Consider the following 24232-nt stretch of genomic DNA (forward strand, 5'->3'; position numbering starts at 1 on the left):
ACTCCAATCTTTTTAAATTTAAATTTAACTTTTTTATTGTTTTATAGACATTATATATAATCTAGCACATTACCATTTATTTTTCATAATTAATTAAATTATTATATATATGTTTATATATATATATATATATATATATATATATATTTAAAAATTTACAAAAAGTTGAGTACTAAAATTTAAATAATCCGTTAATCCGTTATTGGAGCTTGCAATCCGTTATTGCAAATATGTTCAAGTGATAAAATAAAAGATAAAAAAATTATTTTATCATAAAATGACACATTTTAGCGAATATTTAATAAATTTACTGCAAAATATTTGATTGATTAATTAAATTAATTAAATAATACAATTGAATTGAAATTCAACCAACTTCACTTCAATTTTTTTAAATTTTATTCAACTAACTTCACGTCAATTTTTTGAAATGAGTTTTGTATTATTTTATTTAATTGTAACATTTTCCATTATACATAATTAATTAAATTAATCATACATATGTCGTTATTATTTATAAAGTTATTTTATAATATTATATAAATATTAATTTATATTATTTTTTTTAATGTTAGTCACATTGCAAAACGTTGACTAATAATTCAATATGGCGGTTCGTTCGTAATATAAATGCTGACAGGTATTTTTATTCAGTGTTTTTATGCCGAAAATAACGTTATTTAGTCCTTGCAGTCGCACTAAAGTATTTCTGTTGATAAGTGAATAGTTATGTAACAGTATTTCTTTATAAAAATGTCTTTTATAAGTGTTTTTGTAGTGGGTTTGTGACAAGACGTCGAACACTTGGGTAAGTCTTTTGATTTTACTGTTCTTAGAATAAAATATGGATAAATTTAACATAGATAGCGCAAATTTAATATGATAACATGATAATATTTTTACATAGTATATAAACTCAATTTTGGTTTCAAATAAAAACCCTTAATATTTACCTGTGACAGGTTAATTTTGAGTAGAATAATTTGGGTTCTGTAATTTTAATTATTCCTACTAACTATTATCACAATTATATATTTTATTGCACGAAAGTATATATATATATATATATATATATATATATATATATATAATTCATAGTTTTTAATAAAATATATACGAACTATATATATACAAAAATATATATATATACAAAATCAACGACCTGTAATAAATTATAAATCATTTTCATGTTTATATTTTTATTATCGCGTCACAATTGTGACTCACAGCCTTATGTAAATTTATTTAGAATTAAAATACTAATTAATATGCATACAAGATAACGTTTGAATTAAACAATTCGTCTACTTTTCATACTGATATATATATATATATATATATATATATATATATATATTGATTTTTTGTTCTTTGCATTTTTTGTTTTTTGAATTTGTTGATTTTTTGTTTTTTGAATTTCTCGTTTTTTGCAATTTTTATTTTCTAGATTTTTTGCTATTACATTTTTCTGATTTTCTTTTTTTTTTGAAGTTTTGATCTTTTGGATTTTTGAATTTTCATTTTTTGTTTTTTGGATTTTTTTCTGGATTTTTTGTTTTATAAATTTTTTGAATTTTTTGATTTTTGAATGTTGAATTTGTTGATTTTTTTGGATTTCTTGTTTTTTTGATTTTTCCGGATTTTTGTTTTTTTCAATTTTTGATTTTTTTGTTTTTTTTTTAGATTTTTGTTTTTTTTGGATTCCTTGTTTTTTTGATTTTTTTTTCTGGATTTTTTGTTTTCTTAATTTTTTTTTATTTTTTGGATTTTTTGTTTTTCGGATTTATTGTTTTTTGGACTTCTGAATTTTTAGATTTTGTTTTTTGAATTTTGAATTTCTTGATTTTTTTATTTTTTGGATTTCTCGTTATTATATATATTTGATTCGCTAGAAATTGATTAGAAATACCTATGCCGGGTCAGCTAGTATATATACATATATATATATATACATATATATATATATATATATATATATATATATACACATATATATATACAGATAAAAATATGAAACATCTCTTATTATTTTATATATTTATTTCAACATAATAAATACAATCAGGAATGAATGAGACGATAAATATAATAAAATGAATATAAATATTATTGTTCAAAATAATCAATCAATGATTGGTACGTACTTGAAGTAGCAAACAAACAAGATTTAAATATACAATTGAAAATATATAAGTACACAAAATCGGCTGTAAAAAATATTCCCTATTAATTTTATCAAAATACTTTAGTAATTGTGTTTTAAACACTGATTGTATATAAGCTAAAATTGTTCGAATTCAATATAATTGATCTAACGGTGTAGGCCTATTAAAGTTTGAACTTAACAAATGGCAAAAATACTTCCGGCTTAAATAATATCTTATATTATTTTAAGCGTGTGGCTAACTTTCTTCCAATAGTGGTAACTAATGTAATTATATATATTAATTAAGTATATAATAATTGTTTTTATACTCTGCTCAATGTGTTAAATTTATGAGATCGCTTTGATCATTAATTAAAAAATGGTGCACAAAATTCGATTTTTGTCTATCAGACTTCGGTTGTACTGTCGAACCACTTTTTGGAGTGTCTCTTAAGAAAATTGTACCAAACAAAGTTGCTGAGGAAAAAATAGATAATAAATGATTAGGTATTCATTCATATGAATACATATTTCATTTATCCCTTACCTAAGGTTTTAGAATCCGATTCGTTTTCTTTGGCATATTGCAAAAGTTCTTGTAAAAATGCACACATATACAGAAAAACATTTTTTCTAAGTTCTGGCAAACGCATTATCAATTGCAGACTTTGCGAATAACTATGTGAGCAATTTAAAGCTGCCCCATGCATTCCGTAAGGAATAACCGGTTCACTTGAGCTGTCCAGCAAAAGTAGCAAAGCTTCGGCTACTGAATGGACACTGCCAGCTATTTGATACATCATAGTTAAGGAAAATTGGTTTTCAAGGACATTAATTGATTGTAAATTAGAAAGGATACGTAAAGGTTGCAATGAACCATTATCCAACCACTCTCGAATTGCTATGAGTTCACTTGGTAAACATCTTTCTTCAAACAGTCGTGGTTGTCTTAAACCGTAACGGTATAAATGGTCCACCAGGAACCAGATTTCTTTTGGTATGAAGTAACTGCCTTTACTTGGTGTCGAGGACTCCTAAATAAGAGAAAAGATAAATTATAAATGAAATCTTGTTTTAATTTTCTAAGAAATTTAAGTATTTTTGCGCTTTAAATGCAATCGATAATTCACTATAAATTTAATTTGAAGTATTTTTTATCTAACTTGTAGATAAATAATTTATCTGCAATTTTGTCTAACATTATAATTTTGTATATGCATTTGTTTTATATCAAAATTACTGTAAAACTTGAAAAATGGTTTAAAAATATATTTTTGTAACTTTTATTATCCAATCAAAACGTTTCTAACGACACTGCAATCCCATTGGTTAATCTGTTCAAGGCACGACCAATAGGCATTCACTTTACGTCATTAGGGAAAGTCGTTGTTATTAGGAAACAGATTAGAAACCAATGAGGCGACAGGAAAAATTATTTTAGGAAAAAAATACATCTATTTCATTTAATAAATCATTTCTACTAATTATTCCTTCAAGACTCTGATGCAAATTTTTTTTAATATATCTTATATATAAAAATGGATCGCAAAATGTGTTGGTAAGCGCATAACTCAACAACGCCTAGACCAATTTGGCCAATTCTTTTTTTTAAATGTTTGTTGATGTCCAAGGATGGTTCTTACGGCGAGAAAAAATCGAATAATTGCCGTGAAAACCCTAAAAACAGCCCTTTTCTTTTTTACATACAAACGTTTTCTAACTAAAACGTAGAATCAATTAACGTTTCATATATCATTTTATTCGTAATTTTAATCTGCATCTTTCGTCCGAACAAAGTTTTTTCGTATCTTTCACGGCTTGGATTGTAGAAAACAATTTGTGTGAATATTCAATAGTTCACAGTTTACACTATTCAATATTTCTCTAAAGAAAACAAAGTATTATACATCGTTAGAAAGGTCTCAAAATTCTTAGATCTTTTCCCATATTTCGCAACTTCGAATTCCTAACAGTGTGGCCTACAGGCGAGTTGCAGTAGTAAAATTCAAGGAAAACGAGAAAATCTCGAGAAAATTATATGAACACACTTAACGATTTATATATCATTTTATTCGTAATTTTATTCGGCAAAGTTTATCCAAATAGAATGTTTTCGTTTCTTTTACGGTTTAGTCTGGAGTATGGAATTTGTGTTAATATTCAATTGTTCAAATGCAAAGAACGGTTAGGTTTGAGCAATAAGCTACACTGTTCGATATTTATCTAAAAAACCATATAAATTGTTAGATGGAACTCCAAGTCACAAGGGCAGAAAATGGATTTCTTTTGTTTATTTATTTACTTATTTATTTATTTATTTATTCATTTATTATACGCCAATCGGCTATATACAGTTAATTATTTACAGTTATTTTGCAAAATTAACTTAAAAAATGCACGTTTTAGTCATGGCCTAATATACTATTAACTATATGTGTCTTACTCGAGAGTTAAAAGTACAAACAGTTTAATTAGTTATGCACCTACAGATCTGACAAAAAATATTGTATATCATTAATTGATATATTAACTAGTGGGGTGGGTGGCATCGTGCCTTAAGGCAAATTGCTGGAACTCCCCGTACCGTAACGAAATGTTCGAGGAATATTGAATGTTTTCAAATAGATTATTATAAATATTGTAACATTGTCTAATATTTATAAGAATTATATAAACTGAATTGCAGAGTTGAAATTATTTGTTTAAAGTATATTAGAACTATAGTCAGAATTAAAAATAAAATCTGAATTATTTTCTATATAATAAAAATTAAAAAAAAAAAAAAAAAAAAATGGTACAAAATTTTTTTTTTCCAAAATCAATTATTTTGTTAAGACAAGCAGAAAGTTCTTTGAATCAATTGGATCGGACGCTTAGTTCTCTTAAAAACTGCCATTTTTTGTATATTTAGCTCTGTATCTCCGTAATGGCTGGGCCTGCCTTTGCGAAAAACTAATAAACCCTTCTCCCAATTATTACTAATTGAATGTTTTTTAGATCATTCAAATCGGATGCTCCGTTCTCTCAAAAACTCGATTTCTATTTTCTGCACTCTTTGCTCCTTATCTCCGTAACTGCTGGACCTGTCTTTGCCAAAAACTAATCAGCTCTTCTCCTTATTAATAGGAATCGAATGTTTTTTAAACCATTCAAATCGGTTGATCCGTACGCCCGAAAACGTGGGCGAAAATTTGTATCCATACATACATACACACACACACACACACACACACACACACACACATCCATTTTTTCTGAAGTATGCCAAAACGTTCAGAAACCTTCAAAACGTCGAGAAATGTAAAAAATTTCAATTCCGATTTTCGGCCCATTACAATAACTTACCCTACGGGAAGTTAAAAATAAATTCGTTCAAAAAAATGTTGTGTATAATTATTTATATACAATGTTAATAATCATATTTCGATATTTATCTGTTTGATATATGGTATATGTTGTGATGTAGCTGAATTGGGTTTTACTGTATAATTGAAATTTAAGTGTAAAAATTGTACATACATTTCGGTATAGATTTTAGTGTAAAACATTAATGATTATTTTTAACTAAACGGTAAATACCAGTATAGGTTCTTAAAAAATTGGAGTTTTTAGGCATGGGTACAGGACAACGTCTGTTGGGTCAGCTAGTATATATATATATATATATATATATATAAATATTTATAATTCATTTATCATTTTCCCTTACCAATTCAATAAGATTACTGGGTGTTAATTCCCGTACAGGAACATTGACCTGCACCAAAGCTTCTATAGAAGTCCCAAAACAACTCCTTTGATAATTTCCTGCTATCGTTATAAATATATCTTTACCCTTTTGCAAATGCAAAACTAATATATCGTAAAGTTTATCCTGGCCACAATTTAATTTACAAGCGCTCCTTTTATCAACCATCACAGTCAGACGTACATCACATTTATCACCTGAGAAACAAAATTAAGATTTAATTGATTGATATAATTATAATGGTAATACAATTTTTATACCTGGTTTAATTGTATATGTATACGGGTCTACGTGTAGCCATTCTTTACAAAAACTAGTGTCGTCTAATTTTTTAATAAATTCGAATCTAACATTCACTTGTCCTACATTTGCTATTGTTAATTCTTGACAACGGGGCTCCATGAAGTACAAGTCACCGAAATCTATTTCTGTTCTATCTACAGTTGCCTGAAAAATTAAATTTACAAATTATTTGTTCAAATAGATTTTTTTTAATAAAATTACCTGGGGCAAAAATTCATTTTCTAATTTGTCCAATTGCTTCATAACGTCTTCGTGTGTTTTTCTATATTTTGCTTCGTCAACTACAACCATCTGAAAAGTGGTAAAGAACTAGATGTAAGTGGCATTTTATATTTTATTCTATTTTATTATAAAAAATAATATTTTATAATAGTTTGACTTCATCATTTATAAGTATAGAGAGTTGTTCTAGACAGAGTTTTATACTATTAGTAAATATTATTTTTTAGACAGTTTTCTACTAATTCAGCAATAAAATATAATAAATAAATATACTATTAGTTTTGCACAATTAGTTTAAAAGTTATAAATAATATAAATGATGTGAAATAAATGTTATACATTTTATAAACAAATAATTTTATACATATACTAGCAAACCCGATGAACTCCGTTTCGCCACCAGATGGTTTCGTGAGAAAGATGAAGAAATTTTTTGTTTATTTTATATTTGAAAAGGAAAAATGTGATTTTATTATACAACAGTAATGAATTTATTTCGATTACAAAAATGAAGTGTTTTTTAGTTGAACTTCTCTAAGTAAATGAAAGTGAATCCGCAAATTATCCGTTTCATTGAAGTGCCCTTTGGTAAACCACATTTTTTGTTTTTTGATCTGACGTTAACACAAACAAAGCGGATGGTTTTCCAACTCGTGAACAGGCAACGTATAACTGCCCATGTGCAAAACAATGATTTTTTAAATAATCTATTTAAAATTTATCCCGCAAATACTAAGCGATTGGCCTTGCGACTTGTTATTGCGAACGCAAGGCGAACTGGAAATTGCAATCGTTTGAAGTCAAACGGAAGACCAGTCGGAATCATTGGTATGTCACCAAATCGCCAGCAATTTTTGATTGAATGGTGAAATTCAGTGCGTGTACATCATTATTCTTTGCGGCAAGAATTGCTCGTTGACTTAACCAAGCATAATTCTAATAATTCTCACTAATGTCATTACTCGAATTCTTAATTACGGTGCGTGAAGTTCCAGCAGCTTGCATTAAGGCACGATGCCATGCACAACTAATTTTCTTAGCTATAAACCTTGCGGAGCTCAAGACCTTTCCAACGAATGCAAAATTGTCGAAATCGGTACGTGCGTTCTGGAGTTATTTCGTCAGGAAGGAAAACCCGACTTATTTTTATATATAGAAGATATTAAATGAATTATTAATTAAAAAAAAACAAATATATTTGACAATAAATTTAGTGAATTTACATACGAAAATAATGAATAGCTAGGTGTAAGTGGCATTTTGCCTTAAGGCCAGTTGCATAAACTTTCTAAATTGTGTCTTGATCGATAAAAGTTGAGATCTTTATGTTTAATTCTTTCACAATTTTTATATATATTTTGTAAAAACTTGTTAGAATACATACATTTTGTTATATATATATAAAAAGCTTATAAAATTCTTCACGCACCTGCATTTACCAATTTTCAACTTTTGGAACAAAAATATGACGAAAAAAATCGTCAAACTTTAAAAACGTATAACTTTGCAAGCGAAATGTTTGTAAGCCTTTGGGGTTTTTGTTTAAAATGTGCAAAAACTTGTTGAAATACATATATTTTATTTTATATCGATGAAAAGCTTATAAAATTCTCTACACAACTACATTTACCAATTTTCAACTTTTGGTACAGAAATATGACGAAAAGAATCGTCAAACTTTAAAATCGTATAATTTAGCGAACAAAATACAAGTACTAGTACAGTAACAAGATACATGTAGTTTATTTTATATCGATAAAAAGCTTATAAAATTCTCTACTTAATTGCATTTGCCAATTTTCTATTTTTGGAACAAAAACATGACGAAAAAATCATCAAACTTTAAAATCGAATAACTTGGCATAATACAAGTACATGTATAAAACTTGTTAAATTACATATCTTTTATTTCATATCGATAAAAAGCTTATAAAATTATCTACACAACTACATTTACCAATTTTCAACTTTTAGAACAAAACCATGACGAAAAAAATCGTCAAATTTTCCACTCGTATAACTTGGCGAACGAAATGTTTGTACGCTTTTAGGGTTTTTGTTTAAAATGTGCAAAAACTTGTTAAGATACATGTAGTTTATTTTATATCGATAAAAAGCTTATAAAATTGTTTACTTAATTGCATTTGCCAATTTTCAACTTTTGGAACAAAAACATGACGCAAAAAGTCGTCAAACTTTAACATCGTATAGTTTAGCGTATGAAATGCTTGTACGCTTTTAGTGTTTTTGTTTAAAACGTGCAAAAACTTGTTTAAATACATGTGATTTATTTTATATCGATGAAAAGCTTATAAAATTCTATACACAACTGCATTTACCAATTTTCAATATATATTTTATATATTACAATTCTTACTTGTGATTCAAATAGTGCACTGACAGGCTTATGATCACTACATCTCAACTGCGGGTGACTTCTATAAGCAATTTGTTTAATATCATTGCCTCGCCATAAAATACGATCACACCAGGCTGGAGCCCTATTTTTCTCACTAATAAAAAACCCAGAAAAATAATTACTATTCAAGTCCACAAACCACTTATCCCAAATCCTCATTTTACCTAGAATCCCATTGATCAGTCCCCGGATCATACTTATAAGTAGGTTTAAAGGTAATCTGGCCCTCTTCATAGCCATTAAAAACATTTTTATTAGAATGCTGGACGCGTAATTGATCAGCTTCTAATAAAGTTGAATAGTCTTCTGCTTCTAATAAGATTTTTACATGATCAGGATCCAAATCAGTGATACGATAGTTCAAATCTCCTAGCCAATAGACTTGACTGTTGAATAGACATGAAAATTTATAAATAACTACTTGGTTGTAATAAAAAATATTTTATTATCTTACTCGTGTTGGTCCAGGGTGATATTTTGATTGAACCTCATACGACTGCAAATATCCTTGTAGTCTTGGTTTCGTCTCTCGTATTCCTCAAGATGAGCTGCCAAGTGGCTATTGACAAAACATAAAGTGGTTCTGTGCAATTCTACGTGTAGACCTACTCCTCCTTTGTTGCCCTAAGAAAAAAAAATTATTTGAAGTAAAACTTCTAGAGGGTCCATTGGGAATAGAAAGAGGCAAAGTGAGTGGATGTATTTCAAACATTGTCTGAGAATGTTGTGCAAAAATTTGTTAGAATACATAAATCTTATTTTATAAGGATGAAAAGCTTATAAAATTCTCTACACGACTGTATTTACCAATTTGCAACTTTTGGTACAAAAACATGACGAAAAAATTCGTCAAAATTTGAAATCGTATGACTTTGCAAACAAAATGTTTTGGGGTTTTCGTTTAAAACGTGCAAGAACTTGTTAAAATACATATATATTATATTATATCAACAAAAAGCTTATAAAATTCTCTACACAACTGAATTTACCAATTTTTGAAACAAAAACATGACGAAAAAAAATCGTCAAACTTTAAAATCGTATAACTTGAACGAAATGTTTGTACGCTTTTGGGGTTTTTCTTTAAAATGTGCAAAAATTTGTTAGAATACATAAATTTTATTTGATATTGATGAAAAGCTTAAGAAATTCTCTACATAACTGCATATAACGATTTTCAACACTTAGAACAAAAACATGACGAAAAAAATCGTCAAACTTTAAAATCGTATAACTTGGCGAACGAAACGTTTGTACATTTTTGGGGTTTTTGTTTAAAACGTGCAAAAACTTGTTAAAATATATATATTATATCAATGAAAAGCTTATAAAATTCTCTGCACAACTGCATTTACCAATTTTCTACTTTTGAAACAAAAATATGACGAAAAAAATCGTCAAACTTTAAAATCGTATAACTTGGCGAACGAAACGTTTGTACATTTTTGGGGTTTTTGTTTAAAACGTGCAAAAACTTGTTAAAATATATATATTATATCAATGAAAAGCTTATAAAATTCTCTGCACAACTGCATTTACCAATTTTCTACTTTTGAAACAAAAATATGACGAAAAAAATCGTCAAACTTTAAAATCGTATAACTTCGCGAACGAAACGTTTGTACGTTTTTGGGGTTTTTGTTTAAAACGTGCAAAAACTTGTTAAAATACATATATTATATTATATTATATCAATGAAAAGCTTATAAAATTCTCTACACAACTGCATTTACCAATTTTCTACTTTTGGAACAAAAACATTGAAAAAATCGTCGTTGTAACGTGTCTAAAAACATTATAATTTAATTTCTGCAAAACAAATTTTAATTTCTTCTACACACTATTTTTTTTCTTGTTATTCAATTACCATTTTACCCATTATGCCAGTGCCAACAGTATCCACAAATATTTCTTCTAAAAGTACATGCTGTTTATGTTTTTCCTGAACGGCTAATATCAGCATAATTCCTACCAGCCGTACAACTTTAAGTCTTACATAAACTGCACCGGGATGTAGAGATCGCATTACAGCTGCACTGAAATAGTAAAAGACATTGTAATTAATATATATATATATATATATATATATATATATAATACCTCCATTCTTCTTCTCTGGGGGTATCGTTGAATAGAAAGGCTTCTTTAGATAAATCTAGTTCCTGAAAACCAACCACGTAAACATCAGGGGGCTCCACATCGCTTGCTAACCAGGGTGATAGTGAAACTGGGGGTGGTGGTTGACCGTTTACATTCCATGTACCCACAAATATTCTGATAATATAAAAAAAATATAATTTATAAACTAATTGAATGGGCTTTAAATAAATTAATAAATAAATAACTGAATACGTTCTTTTGTACTTTGTGTTTAAGTGAGAAAATTTTATATTACTTTTGCTCTTCAAATGCTTAATTTGTTCAATTTTCTTTTTACAAAGTGTATTCTTATAGCACGCTTTTAGATATGATATATATTTTATTAATATAGAAAGGGTTTTTTAGAACTTATAAACTAGAAAAAAAATTTATCTTAAGTATTTTTCAGCTAACTTGTAGATAAATAAATTATCTACAATTTTAAATAATATCATAAATTTGTATCTATAATTGTTTTATATTAAAATTACTGTAGAACTTGAAATACGGTTCAAAAATTAATATCATGCATTTTTGTAACTTTTATTATCCAATCAAATCGATTGTAACGAGGCAGCAGTTCTATTGGTTAATTTTTTGTAGCTACGACCAATAGACGTCCATTGTGAAAATCGTTGTTATTATGGAACAGATTATTAACCAATGAGATTATGGGAAAATGTTGCTAAAAAAAAATATATATAAAAAAAAATCGATATTAAGTTAAGAGAAACAAAATTAAAATAAAAAAAGCTGTTGATAAAAAAGTCTAATATTTGTGGAACTATTTATATTATATTTTATTAGAAAATTGCAACGGTTTTTAATTAGATGAATGTTAACTACACAACTAGCATTTCCTTAATCAGTTTTATCTCATTTAAAAATATGTAATATGTCACAAAATTTAAAATATATAATAAAAATATGTAATAAAAAATATATATTACAAAATATAGCAATTTCTTTTTAAATTGAACACAAAACAACGCAATGTCGAAAATCAGTTCTAATTAAGCCTCAAAGCAAGTCCGAAATAAAAAAGCATAACAAGATACACACATAATTTGATATTTCCTATATAAAATATTTATTATATTTCCATTTCTTACGTGTAAGGTTGTTTATAAGTATACTCCTTCTCCTTCATCTGCATATGATATTTAGCAGCCATGTCTCGTGCTATAAAATCAGCCCCCCTGACGATTTGATGCCGAAAAACTGCCAAATCAGGGCTCTCTGGGGACTCACTATAACTTTTCAGCCATTCAAAATTGTCACTGGCACGAAAACCTAAACAATAATAATAATAATACACATTGAATTAAAAACACTATTTAAAAAATTATAGTTTTAAATAAAGTTTATGGTTTTATTTTGCTCTTATGTAAAAACTTTCTGTAAAAAATTCCAATAGATTTTTTATACACATATACATAATATAATGTGTGTCTTAATTAGTATTGAGTAAACTAAAAACTGTTTGGAATTGTTTACGCAACTAATTAGCATCTTAAATTGTTTAAGTAGGGATAGTGGTTGCTTTAATGATTAATTATAAGAAATACTATTTGTGTTAATAGCTTGATGCACAAACAATAAATGTGACTAAAAAATTCTGTGACATCATTTTTATCTCTGATTAATCCTTTGTTTACCTTCTTGAGCTCTGTATATTTCAGAAACAAATTGCCCAGTATCGGTATCAGATTTCACATGTGCTGTAATTTGATACTTTGATACAATGTTTAATATCACCGTCCCATCTGGATGGTCATCTACAATATCAAAACATTCTTGAGAACTTAATCATACCTAGGTGACTCACAATAATATAACAAATACCAATTTTGCATTCGAGTTGTTTGTCGATGGGTACTGCTGTCTGTAAGGTTAGGTCAGAAAAGGACAACGGGGGACTGCGAAGACTTAGGAAAGAAAAACATGCACTGGAGCCTTTGTAGGTGACTAGACTTAGGATTTGATAAGGACTTGCTTGGGACAGGGTTTCTAAAATCTGAGTGTAAGAATTAAGTACAATATAACACATTTGAGGTAGTATATTACATTTTATAAGGATACATTGACAACTACTTCGCCGGCTGTGAATTTTTCTTGAACTATTAACTTGATTGCACAAGAGTCATTCATATTATAATTAATAATCACAAGCAAACATTTTGAACATTATTTTACAGTCGCGTTTGACACTTAAATTATACATGCATAGTGCAGTTTTTTATAATTATCTGAATGTATAGACGATATTTGTGAGTTTTTTATTCATTGATAACAAATATCACGTTTTTTTATTTAATAAGAAGCAAAATTCACACATAAGTCTGATTTGAATTGCCTTGAAGTGACAGATGTCAAATTAAACACAAAGAACCAAAGGTGGAATTTGTAAAGAGGTGCTCCGGATCTAATTTGAGACTTATACAGAATTTTAAGAGAATAAATATATGTATAACAAAATAAGACTTAATTAAATTACGTAAAAATAGTTTAAACTTCAAACACAGTTTTCAGGGCACAAGTTTTGGGAACTGTCAAATGTCAACTGTCAACTTGTGGCAAACTGTCATTAACATTTAAATATTCACTTTTTATTTATTTATACTCTAAATACTTTATACAAACATAGTTTATGCACATTATTATTAGCGTTAAATATATTATGTATATAAATATATTTCTATATATAAATATATAAAATTAAATTCAACACATATATTTGCAAACACAACATAACCTACAAATTTTTTATTTCAGATATTGAACAAATACTTCCCGAAATTTAAAACTATACTAACAACAAAACACTTATATATTATTAGTTTAATGTGGAATCTAAAACTATAATACATAATTTATTATATATTATTTAATATTATTATATTTTATTAATGGCTTGAAGTTGGTGCAAACAAGTTTTGTTTGCTGTCAACTTTGGACATAACTGTCACCCGGCATTTAAATATTTAATTTTTATATATTTTTACTATAATTACTTTATATATCAGCAATTAATGTGATTTATAATCAAACTTTATACATAATTGTGCAACATGGACGTAACTCGTGAAAGTAAGTTTAAAACTCAAATTTACAAACCAAACATAACCTACAAAATTTTGTATAACTTAAATTTTTATATTTATTTTAGATTTCGAACAATTACTTCCGAGTATCCAAAACGATATCGACAAAGCTACTTTTATATCAATTGATGGCGAATTCACAGGCGTCACATCCTATACAGAATTGACACCTTTTGATACATTAACCGAGTACTATACAAAATTCAGAACCGGTTCAAAAGACCACTTACTAATCCAACTAGGACTGTCTATATTCACATACGACGATGATACCAAGTCTTATCGAAACAAATGTTATAACTTATATGCTTTTCCAAAGCCTCACAGTCGACAGGCTGCTAATTTTAGTTTTTTAAGTCAGACCTCTTCAATGATCTTTCTTGCGGAACAAGGTTTTGATTTTAACAAACTGTTTAGATATGGTATTCCTTATTTGACAAAGGATGAGGAGTCTTATCTTTATGAGCAAATGGAGGAGAAAAATAAATTGCGGGAGGCAGGGAATTTGAATGAACAGAATCATATATCTGTACCTGATAATGATAAAGAATTTGTGGACAAAATCAGGTATAATAATTGATAATTGAAAGTAATAATTGATAATTGAAAGTAATAATTGATAATTGAAATTTATTTATTGAAATTAATATAATTAATATCTTTTTCTGTGATTTCAGTAAAAATGTTGAAGAATTTTTGGAGTCTGAAGAAAACGAATTAATACTTGATCGGTGTAATTCATTTTTGAGACGATTGCTGTATCAAGAGCTTGAAGCAAGATTTAAAAATAAGGTAATAAAACATTCCTATATATATATATATATATATATATATATATATGTATATATGTATACTGTATTATTTAATACATTTTTTCCTATTTCAGTTATTTTTAGAAACACGAACATTAGAAAATCACAATGCAGTTCTCGTAGTACAAAAGGCTTTAACGCCAGAACAATTAGCTGAAAAAGAAGCTCAACGAAAAGAACGTGAGCAATGTGAATTAAAAGAAAGTGTTGGGTTAAGTCGGTTGATTCAATATCTTTCTCAAAGTGTATGTATAATATTTCAGTAAATATAAAATTCAAATTTCAGTAAATATATAATTTATATATTTTTAGGGAAAACTAATAGTTGGTCACAATATGCTTCTGGACATCATGCATATAATAAAACAATTTTTTGGACCTCTTCCTGAAGATTATCAAGATTTTAAAGATTTGGTACATGATTTGTTCCCAAGGTAACATAAAAATTTTATTCATAGCAAATTATATATTATTAATTATGCAAATTATATTTTAGAATAGTTGATACAAAAGTTTTATCAAACGCACCAGTATTCAAAGATAAAATCAACTCAAGTGTTTTGGGACACTTGTTAGCAACTTGTTCAGAGGAGCCTTTTAAAATTCCTACAATAGGCAAGTATACAATACTCCAAACCAATTTTATAATTTATTTTTATTACTTTAATTAATAATTATTATATTTTTCACAGAACAGGATAACAAAGAGTTCGGTTACAAAGATAACGAGAGCAAAGAGCACGAGGCTGCCTATGATGCTTTCATCACTGGCAAATGTTTTTTAAGTATGGTTAATTATTTAAAAAATACTGAAGATGAAAATTGGAGTTTTGATTTAGAAGTTATATCACCGTTTATAAATGCTATACACTTGATGCGATTACACGACATTCCGTATATGAAATTAAACGGCAAAGACGGTGCGTAATAAAAAAAATTGTAATTAATAATATTTTATATTTATATGTTTTTATTTATTCCAGTTGTTCCTTCACGAAATCATGTGTTCCATGTGACTTTTCCCAAAGAATGGAAAACTACAGATGTTTCTCAGTTGTTTAGTGCATACGGTAAAAAACTTAATTTCCTTTTCAATTGCTAAATAAATGTCTACAATTTTTAAATTTTTTTATAGGAACTGTCCAAGTATTTTGGCTGACAGATGGAACTGCTTTTGTAGCTTTGCACAGGAAAGAAAATGCTTCTGCAGCTTTAAAAGCATTTTCCAAAAACACTTCAACAAATTATAAAGTGCAATCGTATTATCAGTACAGAGGATTAAATCAAGGACCGGATTTAAATAACACACCAAAGGTAAAAAATTAAATAAATACACTTGTCGGTGTTTAGTCTAATTTTTCTTTATTTTCCAGAATCACAAAGTGGATTTGAAAGCAGGCAGTCATTTGTCATCGAAGGATGAAGTTTTGTGCAAAGTTGGACAAAAGAGGCGTTTACCATCAGAGTTCGTATTTTTACCAATTTTTTTATTCGTTGTTTTTATTGTGTTTCAATGTGATATTGTACCGTTTTCTTGAATGTTTTATTTTTATATGATATTTTATTTATTTGTGCGTTGTTGTTATTTCATAATTTTAATAGATTTTTTTTATGATTTTATTTTTATACATTATTTCCATGGGGAAATATATATATATATATATATATATATATATATGTATGTATATATGTATATATATATATTAGATGGTAAAGTCTTGGAATTGTAAATATTTTGTAGAGCTTCGAACAAAGAATCCAAAAAGTATTGAAAAAAACAAAAAGTTTTTAGAAAAACCACATCTTTATTTATTTATTGTCGACGTTTCGGAACTAGGTACGTTTCATCCTCAGGACATCATTTTTGATAAGAAAAGTAGAAAATGGTGAATTTTTATAGATACAATGAATAATTATTATCTCTTCCACAATCTTATTCATTTTATATAATAATCCACCATTTTCTACTTTCTTCATCATTATAGTGATAGTCTATATAAAAAAATGTTTTTGACAGAAAAAACCTTATGATGGAACGTATCTAATTCCGAAACGTCGTAATTAAACATCTACAAAAACAAATTGTTTTTTTCTTTTTCTTTATTGGATTTATTGTTCGGAAAATATCAATTTATTAAAAAAATCCAGAACTTGTTTATCAAATATATATATATATATATATATATATATATATATATATATATATATATGCAGGGTATCCCAGAACTCAACGTCAAGCAAAAACGGGGTGATATATTGACCTTAATTGTCTTGACAAAAATTAAAAAAATTTTTTTTTTGGAAATTATGAGCTTTCAAGTGCAACCTAGAGCTTTAGTGAATTTATGACAATTTTTCGGTTATCATGGGTAATTTTTACTAATTTTGTTCACTTAAGCGGGAAATATTTCAACTGATTGTGAGTAAAATGTACTAAGAAAAATCATGTTAATTTTAGATTTTTATTTTTTCACTCGAAACTTTCAATAAAAAGTTATCAAGTATTTTACCACTTTACAATCCTGATTAAATACGCCAACTTTTGATAAATCTTGCCTACACACTTTAGTACATTTTTTTTAAAGGATGACCTCCCAAAGTGGATCAATTTTGAAAATTTTAAATTTATACTTTAACAAAAAGTCTTGATTCTTGAAAAGTTGGGGCAATAGTGTCATTATTTTTGACCGTGGTTTTAGAAATGTTATTCACGAATACAGATGCAAATTTTGAATTAATAAAATAAATAAATATTAACCACAAAAATTGTCAATAATTTCACCACAGCTCTAGTTTGCACTTACAAAGCTCTTAATTTTCGGCCTACGTATAATATTTTTTTATTACTTTATTTTGGCCCGACGTTGAGTTCTGGGACACCTCTCCGTTTGTGTATTTATATTTATCTAGTTGAATTTAGTAATTTAGTTGATTTCCTTTGGCTTTAGTGCGTAAAGGTGTCATTGTCCATTAGTTAATCCGGCAAACGAAGTGCGGAACCAATTTATTTCAACATTCTCCTTTATAATTGTCTGCCAACTCGATGCAGATGCCTGTATATCAAATATTTCTCATTTTATGAAAACATTTACACACATAGACACACACACACATTTATAAATAGGCGGCAAACAATTCTAATACCAAGCGGACTTACTTATTAATAGCATTTATGTTGAGTTAAGCGAGTGCACTTTTTTGACAAAACTGCATTTTGCAAAAAATATTATATGAAAGTATAAAAAACAAGTAACGACGTTAAATAGACAATATAATTCTCAATAAACTGATGTATAATAATATATACATCATTTAACAAAAATTACGCGAAATTTAGCTTGCAAAATGCACATTTGCATTTAATTCGATTTTAGGCTCGATTCTATCTAAGAATGAATTCAGCGCGTGCACTTTTTTGATAAAACTGCATCATTTTGCAAAAAATATTATATGAAAGTATAAAAAACAAGTAACGACGTTAAATAGACAATACAATTTTCAATAAACTGATGTATAATAATATATACATCATTTAACAATATTCACGCTAAATTTAGCTTGCAAAATGCAAATTTGCATTTAATTCGATTTTAGGCTCGATTCTATCTAAGAATGAATTCAACTTTTTTGATAAAACTGCATTTTGCTAAGAAAATTTATATTAAAGTATAAAAAACAATCAATGACGTTATATGGACAATACAATTCTCAATAAACTGATGTATAATAATATATACATCATTTAACAAAATTTACGCTAAATTTAGCTTGCAAAATGCAGATTTGCGTTTAATTCGATCTCAGGCACGATTCTATCTATGAATGAGTTCAGCGAGTGCACTTTTTTGACGAAACTGCATTTTGCAAAAAATATTATATGAAAGTATAAAAAACAATCAATGACGTTATATGGACAATACAATTCTCAATAAACTGATGTATAATAATATATACATCATTTAACAAAATTTACGCTAAATTTAGCTTGCAAAATGCAGATTTGCGTTTAATTCGATCTCAGGCACGATTCTATCTATGAATGAGTTCAGCGAGTGCACTTTTTTGACGAAACTGCATTTTGCAAAAAATATTATATGAAAGTATAAAAAACAAGTAACGACGTTAAATAGACAATACAATTCTCAATAAACTGATGTATAATAATATATACATCATTTAACAAAAATTACGCTAAATTTAGCTTGCAAAATGCAGATTTGCGTTTAATTCGATCTCAGGCACGATTCTATCTATGAATGGGCTCAGCGCGTGCACTTTTTTGATAAAACAGTATTTAGTTAAGAAAATTTATATAAAAGTATAAAAAACAATTAAAAACGATAAATAGACAATAAAATTTTCGATAAACTGATATATAATAATATATACATTCTTTAACAAATTTTACGATAATTTTAGCTTTTAAAATGCAGATTTACATTTAAGTAGATCTCAGACACGACTTTATCTATGAATGAGTTCAGCGAATGCACTTTTATGTCAAAATTGCATGTTGCTAAGAAAATTTATATGAAAATATAGAAAACAATTAATGACGTTAAATAAAGAATAAAATTTTGATTAATCTGATATATTACAATATATACATCTTTTAACAAAATTTCTGAAAACTCTAGCATAATAATGTTATAGTAGGAATTTTACCGGATTACAACCAAGGCACTTCTATTAATTATGAATGAATAGTAACAAACTGACGATTTTTTCATATTTTCATTTTGCCAAAAACATTTTCCTGGAAAACTCTTACTTACTCAAAGCTCGTATTACCAATTTTGCTCTGAAATCGAAGCAGCAAAACGCTTTTTTGGCGACTCAGAACACTCGTAAGTCGGGGTACCACTGTATATGAATACTAATGAATATATTCATGAAAATTAGTTGCAAATTTGTATAATTATAATGATATTGATACGTATTAAAAATGAATTTAGTATATATTTCTCATAAATCTGTTAGCAAATTTATCAATTTTAGTATCTAAAAATCTTGTCACTTAAATATATCTTTTTCTTCTACTGGCTCTTGGACTATATGAGTCTATTATCTCTCCATTCGGCGGCAAATTGCCGCAAAAGTGTATGTAAATATTTTTACCTCGATCCTTTATCCATTTTTTTTGCGATTTTTGCTGTTAGCCGTTGACTGGACAACGTGTTCCGTCATCTGGGAACAAGTTGTCTGTTTTAGTGATGAAACAACAAGGTTGTTGTATATATAAAGTATTAAGTTACCTTGTTGCAGAAAACATGGTAGAACACAAATTGGAAATCGCGGTACTTGACAGAGCTTGGTAACATTTTAATAATATACACATACATAAATTCTACTTCAATAATATAATAATTTTAGTAACTAGTGGTGTATGGCACCGTGTCTTAAGGCAAATTGCTGGAACTTCCCATACCGTAATGAAATGTTAAGTGTTTTCAAATAGATTCTTATAAATACTGTAACTTTGTTCATTATTCGTATATAGACGAAGTATAAGAGCTTATGAACTAGACGTCGAAGTTTATACATGTTTACACGAAAAATAAATAAACAAAACCTAATCAAGCCGAGTTCGAATGAACAACCTTATCTAAGTTTATTAAAATCGTGTCTTATGGTGATTACGTAATCTACAGACGTTATTTTTACAAAATATGAAATACCAAAGAATAGAAATCTATATTAGATGATTTTTTTTTTAATTACAATATTTGTTACTACTGCTAAATAATAATGAACAATAGCATAAATAACAAGTAACAATAATGAACAATAACATAAATTTAAATAAAAAAGAGTACAAAATAAAGGATAGTATTTACATTAGAATGATATCCATATTATGATAATTTAATATAAAATAAAAGCGAATTATAATAATAACAAAATTGATAAATAAAATAAATAAAATTTGTGAATAATAAAAATAATACTAGAAAAACAATAAGTGACAGATAATAATAAATTTAATAGAATAACAATATTAAAAATGATAAGATAATAATGATAATAATAATAATATTGATATTAATGTTAGCGTTTAAAATCACTTTTAAATTTAACACATTTTTTCTCATATATTTTTTAATAATAATAAAAAAATAAATTTTATATTTTAAATTTGACACCAATAATATTATGAACTTTTGTTTAAAAATAATTTTATTTTATTTTTTGACAGTACACTAGATATATATCATTTATTTTTTATTATACTTCATAACTAAACACAAATAATTTACCCTAGATTTTGCGTTTGCACGTTAACCTAAAACAAGGCGTCGTTCCAGGTTGCGTGCACTCTTAGGGAAAATCTTGCCTAACATTAAATTTATTCCAAACAAATGCCAAACAAAATTTTTTTTGCACACCGTATCTATTTTAAATATCTGCAAAAAACTAGTAGATAATAACAAGAAAATGCTAAGAATTTATACCATAATTTTGTTTAGAATTAAATTCTAAATAAATATTTTTTTGCACACCCTATTTTCAAATAGTATTTTAAATACGAAAGAAAAAATAAAAAAAATGTTATATTTGCATTTAGGATTATTTAAAATAATCTTTAATATAAATTATTTGTAATTATAATTTTTATTAATAATAATACCGGGTTTCTATGTAACTCTTCTAAAATAGTAAATAACAAAATATTGCATATAAAATTAAAATGACAATAATAAATATACGATAAAAAATAATTAAAACATGCAATTTATAAAAATATTTACAGACGAATGATTTTCCCTAGATTTTGCGTGTGCACGTTAACCTAAAACAAGGCGTCGATCCAGGTTGCGAGCAATTTTAGGGAAAAACTTGCCCAAAAAAATATTTTTTTTGCACACAGTAAAATTATTTTTAAACAGTAAAAAAAGAAGATATAATGAAAAAATATTTACTATAAGTTATTCGTAATAATAATATTTAATAATAAATATATCAGATTTCGGTGCAATTCTTCTAAAATATAATAACAATATAAATATAAATATAAATATAAATAACAAAATATTGTTTATAATTAAATTAATAATAAGAAATATACTATAACAGATACTTAAATTATATAATTTAAAAATATTCATGTCCCGAATTTTCTATTTATTGCTAAAGAATGAAAAATCGAATTCAAAGTTGTTTTATTCCAAACTTTTATATAGGAGTGTATATAACTGTTGGCATGGAATCGTAGTAAATTTTATCTAGTTTCTCCCCATCTAACCGAAAAGGGGTGCTTTTATATAAAATTTGTGAGTTGTTTGACAAAAACAATTCTCCCTAGATTTTGCTTATGCGCGTTAACCTAAAACAAAGCGTCGTTCCAGGTTCTGAACACTTTTAGGCAGAAACTTGCCAAAAATCATATTTATTTAACAATACTAATAACTTGTCAATTTAATAGTTTATTCAGTTATTATATAGTATTTATATCTATTATTTTCTATAAAGAACAGAAAAAATAATCTATTTCCAACGATTTCAAATCATAAATCTCTCTCTATAATCATCTACAGTTAGCGTGTTTTTCTTCTAAACAAATGCAACCGTAAAAAAACGGTTCGGTCGAGAAAATTTTCTAGGAAAAAATCAACATCGAGTATAGAAAGAAATGATATGATTGTTTTACCGCAATACCGCTCGACTTGACCGCAAATCTTATTGCGAATTCTTGCCTTCGACAAATTGCTACCAATAGTAATAGACATATATATATATATATATATATATATATATTTATATATATATTAATATAAATATTTCTACTTATAACTATTTTTATTCCAGGTCATCATCCCAAGCGAAAGAATTTTCATTCAAACCTTCAGAGCTTGATAAATACGGTAAATATTTTATAAATATTTATATTATATTATTATTTATTTATTACTATTTTTTCCTTAAAGGTCCTTCAACAAAAGTACCAAGAAAAGGTTCAAAATCAGAGTCCGATGCGGAAAAAAACCAAAAGTCTTCTAGTGGAGTCTTTAATATAAGTGACGATTGGAATTGACTGAAAAATTTGTAAAAAAAAATTGTACAAACGAAAAGGAAATATACTTGTGTTAGAATTGATATAAAAGTAAGTTTTTTATTTATTTATTTTAAGTCTTGGTACCTCAACATTTTTTTTTAAGTTATGATTATTTACAATAATAATTTTTCCATCGCATTTATTAATAAGTTAGTTTATCTTAATATAGGTACACTTATATACATATTTTATATTATTTAAATTATTTTTCATTTTTACTATTTTATTTTATTTGTTTTATTTATTTAATATAACATAGTACAAGAAAAACAAAAAAGTTGATTGAAACATTTTTTTTAATATTTTATTTTTATTTTTAAGACACTTTATTTACTTAATAAATCTTGTCTTATATTTTCTTAAGCGAGCTTATAAGATCATAATTCAAAAATTATTTAACTAGATAATTAGATTTTATTTAGGAGTAAAAAATGTATTAAAGCTTAAAATAAGTATACAAGACTTTGCTTTATCATTTTAAAAATTGTTTTAATAATTTATAATTTTATAAAAGACTTAATAATTACATCACTTTAAAATTTAAATAATTTAAATACTTTATTTTAGATAGATATTAAAAATAAAGAGTGATTTTAATATTTGTATATTTGTTGTATAAATAGTATAAATTAAAAATGAATAATTGAACTGAATTAGATAGAATTGATGTCGTTGAATTTTATTATCTATTTTTCTTATATTTAGAAATATAATGGATTCAATACTATTTTATATATATATATATATATAAATATATATGAATTTAGGCCTATAAGTAATGCAAGTCATTACTTAGTAATTTGTTTGAAAATGATTTTGAAATGAGAATTTTTTTAAATCAATTGAGTTTTCGATCAAGTCATGAAGTGTGATTAAAATATTACAAATCATTTTTATATATATATATATATATATGTATATATATATATATCGCACACGAAGTAAAAAAACAAGATTAAAAAAATATTATATTTCATGCACAAAAATTCAATTACTCTATATTGGCAATTTTTTCTACATATATAACAGTTTATTACATAATTATTTTTGTTTAAATATATATTTCTATTTAAATTAAACAATATTTTATGTGATGTGATGGTATTTACATATATATTTTTCATTAATTTTTACACATAACTTGTTTTGAATTTAATTTAAACATTTTTTTTATTTAGTTTAAATATATATAATTTCTGCATATATAATACCAATATTTCAAAATCAATTCAAATGTTTTTTTAAATTTTATATGTATGTATATTAAGTATATTCTTAGTTCATAT

At 26.4% G+C, this 24232-nt stretch overlaps 2 protein-coding genes across 2 annotated transcripts; one reads left to right on the forward strand and one right to left on the reverse strand.

Annotated features, from left to right (window-relative positions):
* Positions 1-719: 719 nt before the first annotated feature.
* LOC113372777 (poly(A)-specific ribonuclease PARN-like) lies at positions 720-22957 on the forward strand. The gene is made up of 13 exons (XM_026613115.1): positions 720-808; positions 13753-14067; positions 14147-14648; positions 14759-14873; positions 14968-15138; positions 15206-15327; positions 15390-15508; positions 15586-15813; positions 15877-15963; positions 16029-16207; positions 16267-16358; positions 22700-22755; positions 22819-22957. Exons 2-13 carry the CDS (start codon positions 14049-14051, stop codon positions 22923-22925), a joined length of 1797 nt encoding a protein of 598 aa, XP_026468900.1. The 5' UTR covers positions 720-808; positions 13753-14048; the 3' UTR covers positions 22926-22957.
* On the reverse strand, positions 2318-13635 carry LOC113372776 (type II inositol 1,4,5-trisphosphate 5-phosphatase-like). Its single transcript, XM_026613113.1, has 15 exons — positions 13060-13635; positions 12823-12994; positions 12636-12755; positions 12090-12270; positions 10939-11112; positions 10706-10874; positions 9293-9462; positions 9003-9224; positions 8797-8932; positions 6399-6488; positions 6155-6341; positions 5856-6091; positions 3006-3180; positions 2694-2933; positions 2318-2623 (listed from the first exon to the last, which is right to left on the reverse strand). Exons 1-15 carry the CDS (start codon positions 13126-13128, stop codon positions 2481-2483), a joined length of 2484 nt encoding a protein of 827 aa, XP_026468898.1. The 5' UTR covers positions 13129-13635; the 3' UTR covers positions 2318-2480.
* Positions 22958-24232: the final 1275 nt, after the last annotated feature.

The sequence above is a fragment of the Ctenocephalides felis genome, unplaced genomic scaffold (assembly GCF_003426905.1).
Source record: "Ctenocephalides felis isolate EL2017-DRISC unplaced genomic scaffold, ASM342690v1 CF-g0.4_SCAFFOLD_01604, whole genome shotgun sequence".
In the NCBI taxonomy this organism is placed as follows: domain Eukaryota; kingdom Metazoa; phylum Arthropoda; class Insecta; order Siphonaptera; family Pulicidae; genus Ctenocephalides; species Ctenocephalides felis.